Source organism: Sander vitreus, chromosome 14, assembly GCF_031162955.1.
Source record: "Sander vitreus isolate 19-12246 chromosome 14, sanVit1, whole genome shotgun sequence".
NCBI lineage: Eukaryota > Metazoa > Chordata > Actinopteri > Perciformes > Percidae > Sander > Sander vitreus.
Window position 1 is genome coordinate 14079908 of NC_135868.1, and position 14804 is coordinate 14094711.

The 14804-nt window shown below is 39.4% G+C and overlaps 1 protein-coding gene across 1 annotated transcript in view; it reads right to left on the reverse strand.

Annotated features, from left to right (window-relative positions):
• LOC144528848 (ras/Rap GTPase-activating protein SynGAP-like) overlaps nt 1–6789 on the reverse strand; it is a 37708-nt gene extending 30919 nt beyond the window's left edge. Inside the window, exon 1 of the mRNA XM_078267699.1 lies at nt 6690–6789. Within this exon, the coding sequence (XP_078123825.1) occupies nt 6690–6789 (100 nt within the window). The remainder of the gene's footprint in view (nt 1–6689) is intronic.
• Between the last annotated feature and the right edge of the window lie 8015 nt (nt 6790–14804).

The window sequence follows — 14804 nt, forward strand, 5'->3', positions numbered from 1 at the left end:
AGTATAGACTACTGTCTGTAGGGAATCAGATCTGATGCTTTCTCTACATGACTGTGTGTTGGCTATGGAAGATAAAGCCGATGCACAGGAGCATCCTTCAGACTCCGAAATCCTTGTGTCTCCATACGAACAACAACAGAAATGGAAGAGGGATGTTATAAACAGAACTTTCTATTTTTATAGGACGTACGTCTTCCCTCCTGAAAAATTGTCTTTTTTTCTCAGCCTGGTTCCAGACATGGATTAGACATTGCCAGTTAGCTACCTAGATACATTTAGTAAATAAATAGTGACAGAAAAAATGGTGACGAGTGTGGATGAGATTGACGCCGCCGTGCACGTCGTTGTAAATCAAGTTACAGAAATGACAACTCTCAAACCGCAGCTTGTGTCAAGTGAAATATGACATTGGACTGTTACAGTACGTCACTCACTACAGATACATTAGGGCAAAACATAACACAATAACCCCCCACTTAAGAAACCAGATAACATCAAGCAGCAATTACGTCGATATTTACGTTTATAGTGGCGGCACCCTCTAGTGGCCATAGTAATTATGACGGAAGCAAAGCAGGAAGTAAGGAGACGTAGTATAGGAGCACCAAATTCAGCGTAAGGAGGTATGTTGGGGTCGTGGATGGTTCAAACAAACAGGAATTTCACCCAAAAGACCGGGGTTCGTGTACCGCTTCGTTCGTTCTGCATCACATGCGTAACCGGAAGATGAAGTAACGTCAGATTTGAACCCAAATCACAACCTTTTTTCCTAAACTTAACTAAGTCATTTTGGTGCCTAAACCTAACCATCTCCAATCGTTTTAAAATCCAATACAAATTCCAAATGAATTTATAGAGCACATATAAAAACAACAACAGTTGACCAAAGGCTGTTTCAAACCACGACCGCCACGTTAAATGGTTTAGATATGAGGAAGAAAAAATGCTCCCGGGTCCAATCAGAGAGTAGAAATAAACAACCTATATAAGCGTATGGTTTGGAGGACTTGTTGGATTATCAGGCTACCAATTTCCAGCTAAACACAGTTCATGGTTTGTAAAGACAGTGATACAAGAGGGAAGGAAGCATGTCTAAAGTTTAAAACGTCGCCCTTAGTTGATGCCAAAGACAATTTTCTTTTAGCCCTGGTCGTACAATAAAGCCACATCCTATTATATATTCATTTATTGTTAGGATGTTATTCATTTTCTAAGCTGGTTGTGTAATCATACATTGTGATCCTTTGAAAGTGTGCCAAAAAATGTCAGATTAATCCGTAGGTTGGTCTCTTAAAGCTGAAATCCTGATTACGTTTCATGTTGATATTTATTCTGCTCTTCTATTTTTGTCTGTGATTGATCCAATGGAGCTTTTTTTTTTTTAATTCCCCAATTACCCAAAGGAGCTGTTTTTTTCCCTTTGCAACATGGAAACAAGACACCCTGTCATCCTATGGTTTCCTCACTCCCAATGCCTCTGAGTAGGCGACTCTCAAGGTTCTATTCTGATTCCAAGCTAATTGTTTGGTATCCATGGAAACAACTCCAATGGCTCCTACTTGAACTGTAGAAGGTATTGGCACAAAACTGCACAATACAGATGATGAAAGACACAAAGTAACATGCTGCACAACACTGTGTTTCTGGGAACAGTGAAGTGGGTGAACTGATCATACCTATCTACATCATCTGAAGAAAATATTTCAAATTCTTTTGTGTCTCATGCGGGGCTGAATCTGCAAAATTATTTAGCATATTTTAAATTTTTAACATCACTGCTATTAAAACTGCCACCTGCTTCATGTGGTGCTCTAAGTAAACGTGACATATTATAACACATGAATGCGATCACATTGACTGAATGTAAATTGCAGTCAGGACTGTGTGTGGGTGGCAACAGCCTCTAGCTAACTGTGATACAGAGGAAGAGAAAAACAGAAAGAGGAAGACTGTGAGTGGGTGTTGGAGAAACATACTCAACCTTTAGTATATATCTCTCTATTAATACACATTTGGAAACTTTACTTTTTTTTAATAAATTGACTAAAATCATAACCTTTTTTCCACAGGATTGATTTTTTTTATTACAGACATAAAAATAGAAGCAGTATTAGATACTATGTGCCAACCCTCTAAGTAATCATGGCATAAGCAGCCCTGCTAAATACCAACTGTGAAATAGTTTTTAATAACAGTGAAATCTCAAAGCAGCTATTCATTTATCAAAAGATGTACTTAATGAAAACTGACCCTAACTGTCCATTTAACCCAAGGGAAACAAACATTACCGAAACAACAATTACTACAATTAGAGATGCACCGATTCAATCCGCCGGATCGATATCAGCACCAATACTGACATTATTTGCCGGACTGGGTATCGGCTATGACACCAATCTACATTAAATACATTTACTTAATCAATTTCATTAAACATAATTCCACCGAGATGCACCACAGAGCGCCACAGGTGGTGCATCAGCGTCTGACACTCCAGACTGGCCCTTGGACTTATTTCACCTAAAGCAACTTTAACTTTTAACTTCTTTAATCTATTTATAATTTCTGTACAATAATAATTAATATGCAAATCTCTGGTATTGATACTGCATTTATACTGTACATTTATTTATACTTTATTATAAAAAATATTATTATTATTATTTTTTACACTGTTTTATATATATATATATATATATATATATATACACACACATACATATGGTGGTATACATAGTTTTTACATTTTATTTTATTTCTTATTTTTATTTTTTCTATTTATTGTTTTTATATATTGTAGTATAATGTTCACATTGTTTAGATACTTATTTCTTATTTATATGTGTCTTATAATCTCTCTATGTTTATCTGTATTTTTATTCTAGAATGGGAGCAACTGCAATGCAAAGTATTTCTGATTTCTAACCCGATTCTGATTCATTCAGTCCAAGCAGGCTGCCACCATAACTATTCCTGGACTCACATTACCTTACATAACAAGACAACACTTCAAAAACACTGCTCCATAGCGCTATTAGTGTTCAACAAGAGTCCACAGTCCTGTTAGCAGCTCTGTTAGCCTGTAATTAGGCACAACAGTCATTTGTGCTAAATGCTAACCCCAGCATGTTAACAACGAATAGCATGTCCCAAATCCATACTGCTTCTAAGCAGGGTTTTTTTTCGTTCACTAGAAAAGTGACAAAATGAAGTACAAGACTAAATAAGGTTGATTTTTGAATGTGCTGTTGATGGCAACTATTCTTCCACAATGCAATGCACAAAGGAAATGGAGGCACTACTAGCAGCTGGGAAAAAAATAAATAAAGTGTGTGTGGTGGTGAAACAGCTCCAGAAAGATCTCGGAAAACAAAACAAAAAACTATTCAATATTATAGTTTGTTTGTAAAGATAAATTAACATTGACAAAGTCGCAGTTTTATGGCGACACTTCAGGTGAAGTTATAACTATGAGTGAAAAAAAAGCATGGTCCAAATTCCCACAGAGAATACTGCCGGGACAGTATACTGTATACTGTAGATGTCAGGGTGGTAAGTTGTTGTTATATAGTACAGTGACTTTTCTAACTGCAATATGTGCTTGTATTATGTATTTAAACACCTAAAATCACGTCATAAAAATCACTCACATTTTGGGTTGGACATAAAAGTATGACTGTAATAAACAGCAAAGTTTAAATGAAAGATTATGCCAATGCAGATACTTTTACTGATGCCACTTTGCATCCCAAAGAAAAAAACACACACAATTAAAGCATCTCTTATCATCATTTGCATTTTGACTCGTGATGAGAATCTGCATTGCTACTAAATAAGGCGGCATCCTTTCTGACATATGTTTTGTTTGTTTAATGTTACATGTGAGAGGCCTCTTTGAGATTTCTCGCAATTCGCTACATTGAGGGTGGGAGCTAAGGAGAAAATTGAGTGAGCTTAATTTTATTGAGACTGTCCACAATGTTGATGGTGCAGCAGTCCACTTTGTCTTGAGGTGACTGTGTTTCCAGTTACAGAGCACACACACACAATCTCGTTATGTCTGTCTGGAGCATCTGACAACGAGGAGCCTCTGGTGACTCACAGACAGGCCTGCTGGGGCAGATGTCGCATTCATGTCATATGGAAGCCTCCTTAATTGCCATATTCCAACTAGTAAATACTGTTCATGTCAACAACAAAATGGTAATTGTGGCTAGGAAATTGTTGTTTTTCCGACAGCTCCAATATGTCAATGTATCAAGGTATCCTGATGAAATCTTAATTTAATGGTGTTATCAAGCACACTTTTTACCCATACTGCATGATCTGCCAATCATAAAACTGTTGTTGAACATTGGGGACTATGTTATCAATTGAATGCAAGTTTAGCTAAAGGCTGAATGCAGTTCAGTTCAGGTTTTTTTTCTGTATTTCTATTCAAAGGAGTCAAATTTGATGCTGTTTGTATTAAACTGTTTTATTTCAAGCATCCATCAATACAATGGAGATGAAAAGAATTGTGTTTTAAGGGCTTTAAGAGTAACTTAAAGATAAATGCACTTTTCTTGAATTAGTAAATAATTACTTTATTATACTGCCAATTGATATAAGTCTTTAGCGTATCTTGCACCAGCAAAATTGGATATCATTGAAATATAAGTACAGGGCAAATTATTTTTTTTTCAATTCAAATTTATTTTTGAATTAAATAGATGTGAATCAATATCTTTTGTATTAAAAACTGCTTAAACAGGGTGTTCGCACTTTAAATCATCAAAAACTTGGATATATAGCAAAAGAGGCCAGTGAGAAAATATATTTGTTTTTAATTTGGGTGAATTGACTCTTTTAGTCAATGCTTAACTCTAGAAGTGCTTGTTTAAGTAAAATAAATGCCAATTGCCAAAGTACACTGGGCCATCCTAAATTTATCACAGCTGTTGAAAAGCCACAGAATGTGTGCAGAAAGTTAAGGTCATTCATCAACAGCGAGCTGTCCAAACAATCAGCCTGCATGACTGACAGACGCAAAACCTCGCTGTATTAACCTTGTGGCTCTTTGACAAGCCGACAGCGTCGCCAGAGGAGGTTTGACATGGTTTAAATGTGAGCAGTGATTTACAGAAACGCAAAATGACATTGGAGATGCCGAGCACATAGAGATGTACACTGCTGAGAATTAGCTGCTTGATGAAATAAACTCTTGTCTCTTGCAATGACGGGTGCTTTTAAATGCAAGGTGAATAAACATCAGGGCTATTGTTTATTACAGTTAAGTTCGAGCTAAACTTGAGCCCAACATATATATTCAAAAGACAAGGGCACCAAAAAGTGAATAGTGTTTTCATTACAATATGTTTAAATAGGGCTGCTGGGTTTACAGTATGTAAAGAAAAGCTGAGCAAAAAAAGGGACAAGTGACACTTCTGACTGTTCAGAGCCACTCGGTGCTATGTTTAGAAACAGCACGGTAATCGAGTAAATGTAAAATGCACAGAAGAGGTAGAGCTGCAGCATTTGAAAGGGGAGGTGGGTGGAGGGGTTGAGGAAGCAGGGGCAGCGTGGGCGTGAGGGAGCCGCGGGAAAGAACCTGAGATCGGCTTGATATTTTTTGGAGTAACAGAAAGAAAGTGCAATGTAACCTCGATTTCTCAAGGCCTAGAGACAGCCATTTTAAAATGTAAATACCTTTTGAGTGCAGGAAGGCATAAGAACAGTAACCTTAATAAACAATCTGAAGATGTTCTCTCTGTCATGTGTGTTTTCCAGCATTCCCGTCTCTCTCCTGCCTGTCCCTCTGCCTGTGTGTGAGCGAGCCAAGGGGAGTGTGGCCTAGTTACCATAGGAACATGTTCGCAGCTTGTGCACAGCTCTCCATCAAACTCCCTTTTTTACTACTGTATTTAGAAGCAGTACTGCTGTGCTTGTAAATGAACAACAAGAACATGAAATTAAAGATCAAGCAGAAGCTCTTAAAAACCGACTGTACAGAGATACTTCTGTATTACTGTATCTCATCACAATTAAAAATGAGGTGATTCTCAACTAACAACCCCCTACAATATGGACTGCTTCTTGTTTGTTTCTTCCCAACACTTCAAAACATTACTGCGTAGGTCTTAATGTTTGAAATGAAACAACAGCTTTACACGCTGCGCTAACTTACAAAAAATGATTTCCCTTCCTGTCCCTGTAGGGAACAGAAATGGCTGCTTTCATCTAAGGAAATAAAAAGAGCATAGAGAGGTGAAAGACTTGGAGCGTATCAAAGCCGGAGTAAAAGGCAAATACCGTAATCAAACCTGTGTCAAAATAAAACTCTGGGAGTGTGACAAAGCTGGGCTCAGAGGGTGAGTGATGCTCCGGTGGAGGATTGAGCAGTAAAGAATCCTCAATATATGGAGGTACTTTTGTAAAGCTTTACAGGGCTGAAAAGGACTGGAAAGCCATAGCAGAGGGAAAAAGAGCAGAATGTCACAGCAGAGCCCTCCATTCACACCATATGTTAAACCTTTCATTAACTATTGGCAACAGTGGTGTCAAAGGATGTCAGAGAAAACAGCGGGTTTAGGGGGAACATATAAAAACATATAACAGAGAAAAATCTCATTGGACCATGACAGACTGGAGACGAGGCTGTAAAAGTTAGGTACAGTTGACAGTAAAAGTAGACCTCTAAACTGACTCACTTGGGGTTAAAACTCCAGGTCCGCCACAGCAAACCTCCGCTTGACCAACCAACCCAAACTGACTCTGATGCGGCAGCCACGTCTTTGAAGATGTGTCCATGCAGCTATATTGTACAGACACAAGTTTTTTAAAGATTTATAGACCGATAGTCACTTACAACAACAATGACATGGAAAATAAACGTTATTGTGCACGTTTAAAAAAATAACATTAATATAGAAAAATATGACCAAAGATGAAAACAAGACTTGATAATTTTGGTTCAAATCAAACAAGGAGAAATGCAACTATAATTTTGGTTTAGAATAAGGAATAAAGTGGCAACTTGGGAACTGAGTTTAAAATATTTTTCTATCATGCAGCCGGTGGAATATTTGAGTCTTTGGGGATTCTGGAAAACCTCAAAAACAGCAGTAGGTGTTGTTAAATGACCCTATGGGTTTTCTCAAAGATCAACAGGGATTTATCTTGCAGAAAAACTCATTTTTAAGCTGTGTGAATCGAATGCAATACATATACGAGGGAGGCCCGATCTGGGACTACTGCAGAGAATATGAACATACTCACAAACTTGTGTACGTCTTGAAACATCAGATTTTTACCCCCCAAAAAGTTGTGCAGGTTAATTGTCATAATAACTTCACTCACCATAGAAAAACTGAAGGCCACAGTAAATGATATAGCAAGATTCAACTTATCATAGCTGCCCTTTACAGCCTTGTAGACTAAATGTCACGATGCTGCTTAACCACAAGCTGCTACTATGATTTATTAATAAGCATTCCAACCGACACATCAGTGTTTCATTCCTTGTTCTCTGATTGGAATTTAAAAACAATCCCCCATCCAAACAGGGACATTTGGACAATCTGAGGTGGCTAACACTAGTGGCCATGTAGGAACACATTAATTAGGGTGGCACGTGGATTGTTGGGGGTATATACCTACTCTATCTGTAAAGTGTCCTGAGATAAATCCTGTTGTGATTTGACACTATAAATAAAATTGAATTGAAATTGAATTAAGAGAATGTGAATATGAGGAGTTAGGCAGTTCTGCAAGAGAAAACAGAGGAGTATTAAGGCTGTTTTACAGTCGCCGTAGTCGACCTGTCGAGTGCCAGTGTGACGTCATGGGAGTTCCGTAACTGTTTATACTTGCGCGTGGTGGTCGCGACACTAGTTGCAGTCTTCTCCTGAACAGAGGTGGCACTAATGAGGCTACCGACTTTGCTATTTCTACGGACTAGAAGAAGAAGAAAAAGGTAAACAACGGCAGAACTGGCAGCAGCATTGACGTCAATACTTTTTTGATTGATTTGATTCGATGACCTACTTCGTCGGATCAAGCCTTTAATTCACCATAAAAGAACTCATCTTAACCCAGTAAGTTTACAAGAGACTTGCAGTCACTCTGAGAGTCCTGGCATCCGGTTACCCTCGAGCTCATTCAGGCTTCCTGTTTCCGCTTTGTCGCGCCCCGCTGAAAAAAATAGAGTAGTGCGCGCCCTCTGGACGCGCACTCAAAATCCTGGCGCGCAAGCGAGATCTACGTCATTTTGGCGTCACATTGGCGCGCGCCAGCTCGGCTACGGCGACTGTAAAACGGCCTTTATGAGGCAGTATGTTGTGAGACATGTTGTGTTAAGTGAGACCAGAGGTTTAGGATATAGAGAAGGATTACCAGAAGGGTAAAAATATACTGTGTTTCTTCTGTTGGGTTGCTAAAAGAAATGAGGATGGCAAAAGAAATGAATGGCCTGAGGCAAAAGAAAACAATTTGAGAAGATTGCAGGACAAGAGCTCACTAACAGTAGTACCTACTTTTTTTTAGAGAACATTCTGACAAACAGCCTGACAAAGCCTTTCTGTCCTTGGCAGCGAGAGAAAGCCCCCTCCATGCGTTGCATTAAAGATGGCTGAAGAGGAGCAGAATTATGACGGAAACTTGGGTGTTGGAGTAGATTCAGCTCTTTGCCGGCTGTCAGGCGCCCGACTGACAACTGTGGCAGAGAGGCAAGGAGTCCAGATTCTCAACAGTTCACGAGGAACAGAGGAAGATTAATAAGACATCCACGACTCTCGCCTCTCTATTTCAGCTAAACGAAGAAAATAATTTCATGAAGAGATGTATGAGATTCATATTTTATAGGCATTTCATGTGGAGGAGGACGAGGAAATCCTGCGAGGGCCAATGAGTCAGAGTGAGCTGGACTTATCTCGTTTTATCAAGTGTGCAGCCTCAGACATTTCATTAACTGAAGCTATTCTCTCTCCCACTCCCTCCCTTTTTTTTTTTTAGCTGTATGCAAGAGCCCGCAGTGCAATACAATGGACTGTAAAGATAGTGGCCTCCAATCATACCGGTGCTACATTACAGAGTGTCCAAACATCAAGTACATCTGTTTTTGCCAGATGAGGAAAAATTCACACAAGCGTATCTTACCTTTTCATCCAAAAAACACAGACCCAGAGCAATGTCCAGTGAAAGTGGGACACTTTTTGCCAAATGTTGGCGTCAAGAGCAAACTCATTTGAATAAAGCTAAAAATAACCCTGCAAACTCCCATTTGGCTATTTAAGTCAAATTCAAGAATGACCAATAATATCTCATTTGCATATCCTATTTTTCAGAACCTCCCTGTAGACTGTGCATTTGTTCAATGTGCAACACTCAGAGATAGCTAATTATCAAACAGGTGCCAGTGCCAAATGGCAAGAAAGTCTGGTTCACAGAAGCTAACTGCCAATCAAGCAGGTCCTTACACTGACTTCACCTCTGGAGGGAAGAGTGCAGGGACCTCATTTAAAAATCTCTTGAAATAAGTTATATGAATAAATAATATTCTAGGTCCAATACACTAGGTGTCACATGCTGCATTTTGTGATATGATATCATAGGTAATGTGATATCCATATTTATGTGTACAGAATGCATCTTGGGCTAGTGGCACTTTATGAAAGCAGTTTTGTGCCAATTAGCAGACATTTCATGCAAGAAAATGCAGCTGTTCAAATTCATGACACTTGTGTGGCTTCAAATACCAGAAAACTGCACTCATAAAAATTAATTGACTAAAACATAGTGGTACAATATAAATTGAGGGCATGAAATTAACACCCGACCACACACTCAAATACTGGTCAATTTTGCCTTTGGCAGGTGAAACTGTCAATCTGCCTGCCACGTTGGCAGGTAGCCAATGAGAATTGAGTAATTGATTAGTTGTTTTTTGCCATTGTTCTTTCACATTCAAGTCCACCATTTCCTCTTTTGTGAACTCAGAGGAGTCAGTATATTATAACTGTCTGTGACAGAGGAAATGAATAAATAAAAAGATTAAAATATATATATATATATATTCTAAGAGTCATTACTTAAATTAATTTTGGTTAATTACTTGACAGAACTTAAATGTGTATTCTTAACAAGTTCAATGACGATGCTCGTGCATTTCCTGTATTTCACCTACATGAGGCAAAAAGAAATTGGATGGTAAAAACATGTGGCTAGTGGATTTTCAAATCCAACTGCCACAGTGGCTGGTGCCCTGCATGCATTGTATGTACTATATTATGCTAATTTAGCATGTAATACTTAGTGGCCTCATATCCTGCAAAGAACATGGTGCATAATCAGAACTTTATACATGGAAACCCTCCATAAATTGTCTTATCAAACATTCATCAGGCCAACGCTCGAGGAGGCTCCTATTCTGCAATGCATCACCTAAAACAGGCTCAGTGAGACCATGAACCTGAGCAAAGCTGGTGAGTATTAACAGCAGATAGAGACTGTGCTGCCTGTTGCGGAATAATATTCAGGCTGTAAGGTGGATTTCAACACCTCAATTAGTGAGCCTCTCTAGGCCAACTGCCACTAACATTTGGTGAACACTTTACTGTAAGACGGGGTAATATATCTAGCAGTATGTCACTGTACTTTCTGCCTGAACATGTGTATACAACACTTACCCAAAATAACAGGACTTCCTGGTGAAGAAATCTTGACAGCTTAGTTACATCTGTGGTTGCAGACAGAATCCAGTGGGTTTCCAGGGCACTTGGGAAGGGGCTGAGGTTCCAGGTTTACTTGCTTTTTGGGACAAAGGTAGAATCAGTGTGTGCAGACCTGAGAGACTGTTTCCAAATAAACGGCCAGGTGTTGTCCTCTTTGAGAGATAGTTGTATTTCAATCATTAGGCCAATTTGATGTGCTCAATGTGGGCTGCTCCTCTTGCTCTCACCTATGCTGCGGTGTGTCCATCCATGCCGTTGTCAAGTGTGAAGGCTCTTGAGGAAAACGTGAAGCTGGCTGTCACAGGGTGTCACGTCACCTTCACCTCAGTCCATCACTGAAGCCAAAGCGTGCCTATCAGCAGTGGCTCTGTTGTGCAGCTCAGCAGCTCTCCTCTGCTTCTTCTCCTCCCTCTCTTCTTCCACTGCTCCCTGTCCTCCAACTCTATTGCAATACAGGAACTGACATGTGATACCAATGCAGCTTTCTCGGTAATAAAGAGAATCTCTTCTGAGGACGGTTTTTGTCATCTTAATTGTTTGTTCTGGGCACATGTGACTTCAAACAGCCCCTGCGTCGCCTTATTATGTTGGAATGATACGAAGTCCTATAAGCGCGTTTGGTTTAACGAAAAACAGAGCCAATTAGTTAACCATTTATTACTTATATTTACATTTAAAACACTTTACATAGATTTTACAACACAACACAGATACTGCATGGTTACAACTACTGCACGCTGCACGAATCACGCTGATTGCCGATTTTGAAATGAGGATAATTATCAAGGTGATGCCTGCGGGCTATGCCAACTCCGAGCACACAAACGTAGGCTACTGCACATTGTGCGCACTAAACCCACACAAGCATAGAAAATTAACATTCCAAAAGGTGTTTACTGGTGAAATCCCAAAGATGTGCAGCAGCATCTGAACATCTGATTCATGCACATTTTTTGATGTGCTCCTTGCTTCTAGCTCGGGTGATTTAATCTTGGAAAGCGGCTGTAGTTCACCCCGCTTGGCATAACGACGTTCCCACAATCCAGAGATTCATACCGATTAAGGGGAATCCGGTGCTATATTAACGCCGTGTGTGTCCTTTGCGCTCCTGCAGTCCGTCACACCTAATTTTGATGTGCGTGGAAAAAAAGGTGCTCGGTAAACGGAGAAGTCGGTCTCTTGAGGGCGGAGATAGTGCGTAAGATAGACAGAAACAGAAACCAACGCCTCCGAAGACAGCTCGAGTCCGCCCTGCGCTGTGCTGTAGCATCTCTGGAGTTTGTAACACCCGAAAATAAAACGAAACGATGACGGCCGGCCGCCCAATGCGCCGAATAATTACGATTGTAAAGAGGTTAGGGAGTATAACAAAGTTCAATAAGTCACATCTTAACTATGTAGAGTGGGCTTAATGTCTCACACAGTCTTAAAGTAGGGGTGCTGCACTTTTAATAAGGCTCAAGTTTGCACACTTGAATCATTTCCATAAACTTATTTTAAGATACTTTTTATAGCTTTAGGAACAGTCCAAGTGACATTTCATGTTAACGTTTTAATAAGATCTGCTCTCAGCAGCTGCAAGGTGTAAATGGAAACCAACAGGAAAATGGACGGAAAATAACAGCTTATTCTGTGTCAGCTGGTCATACTGATTTCTGGTAACAAGATCCCCAGGAGCCCCCAAAAGCCCCAGGTTCACTGTGTAGAAGTTGCTTTGAGGAAACTTAATTGTCATTTTTATATATGCACTAGCTACTAAAGCACAACCGACATGTTAAGGGACCTTGCTGTGCCCAATCTTGAGGCCTTAAGAGTATCAAAATCTAGTTTTAGGATCTTTATATCAGCAGATACAATGCTTACATTACGCATATTCCTAAATTAGTGTGCAATATTTCAGCATAGGAATAATACCTAGCACACTTATCTGGCCATGGATAGATCTGATTTACATGTAGAACAGTTGCTACTCAAGTTCATTCAAATCAGCCACAGAAACAGATTAAAGGACAGGTTCAGATTTTTTAAAATCCATCTTAATACAATACTCACATGTGTACACTAAAGGATTATTCATTATTATAATTGTTTCTCCTGTTCATACTGGCCGTAAAGAATGCCCAAAATGGAAGCAGCAGAGGCAGAGATATCCAGACTTTTAGTGGGCGTTCAGACTGATATCAGCCCTGCCTTAAAACAGCACAAGGGGTTGTGTTGGTGGGGGCATGGTGCTTCAGGTACCAGTGAGAATGATGTACCATCAAGTCCAGTTTGAGTAAAAGATCCAGAAATTAGAAGCCTTCTCAGACGCCAATACACTATTTCGCAATTTCTGGTAGGTTATCACAGCAGCAACTACAGTATTTTATGTTTTGGTGCAACAATCACGAGGTAAACAGTAGAAATACAGTGTTCACACTACAAGGTAATCCAACCAGGAATGTGTAAATGTAAATGGACTGTATTTATATAGTGACTACTTAAAGTGCTCATATAATGCTCATTTACAGGTTCATAATTGTGTTTAGAGGTTGTACCAGAATAGCTTTATGTGGTTTAATTTTCAGAAAACACTATATTTGTTGTACTGCACATTGCCGCAGCTCCTCTTTTCACCCTGTGTGTTGAGCTCTCTGTTTTAGCTACAGAGTGAGGCATCTCACTTCTGTACCATCTTTGTTGGGAGTCACACATGCGCGGTAAGTACTGCTAGCTTGTCAGTTGCAGAATATGAGGGCGTGCCACGCTAGCAGCTAGGCGAGCATTATAACGTGTGTTACAAAGTGATGCACATTCGTCATGGAAGTAAAGGCTGGACTACAATAGAGCTGTTTGGAGCAGTTTGTGAACAGTGTTTTCTGTTGGAGATGGTAAGTCCCTTTGGGGTGGACTTTGGGCTTTTTCACTGTAAACCTATAACGTGCACAAAAAAGATATATAACACAATAAAGGAAAGGGGAAAAGCCAAAAAAGCATAATATAAGCAGTTTAAAGCACTTTTTATTTGACAAGAATTGACCATTCATACACTGGTGGCTGAGGCTGCCATACAAGGTGCCATCGGGAGCAATTCGGAGTTCAGCGTCTTGCCCAAGGAAACTTCGACATGGGACTGCAGAGATCGAACCACCAACCTTTCGATTGATAGATGAATGGTCTGGCAATGCGGGAATACTATGACATGGAGTTATTCTAGTTTCTTAAACTTTGTAAAGCTCGCACTAAAGCCACAGAAGAAATTATGACAACTGTAGTACTCCCCTTGACGAGTGAACTGATCCCCATGCATAAAAGCAGCGGGGTGTCCCTTTAAGTGTAGATGAAGCTAACAAGGGTTCAGCAGTCTAAGTTCAAGCAAGTATGGAGGAGAAATAGTAACAAAAAACAACATCTCTTTCAATGTACATGAGCATGTGACTTACTTGAAAAAATGTGAATCTATACATTAGGGTGCTCAGTGATGTTTTTTTTTAGTCCATACACAGGAGAAGGCAAAGTCTGTGGGTGACTCATTTGTATTTTAACAGTCCGTAATCACTTTTATTGTGGTCACTGAAAAAATGCCAGACAGTCCAACAAACACTGTCTATATAGACGCAGAAGTGTGGAGGCAGCAGCAATTGTTTTGCATTTTTATTTTGATATCTGCTATGTAAACATGTTACATAAATGTGTGTTGCTAATTGTTAAATCCTGAATGTGTCATAGATCATTACGTTGGCATATATAAAAATGGTGTTACATAAATCCCTGTTAAAAAGGGTGCAACCCAGTTTTCCTGTGTCTCTATATCACAAACATGAGGCTGCTGGATATAAAAAGGTTAGAAAATTGAGACGTGAGTAATGATGACCTTTTTCCTAAATGGTAATAATCCTCTAAATAAATCACTAAAGGTTGGATCTGTTACAAATACACAGAAAAACCATGCTTTAGAACTAATGCATTAAAACTGAAAACATTAACATTTGTACTTGTATTTATCTTTCTAGTATAAATTGGAGGTTTTTACTATGATTATTTTATTGGGATTTAAAGTGTGATCCAGCTGCAATGAACAAGAGCCAAGACAAATGTATAGGCTGCAAGAAATGA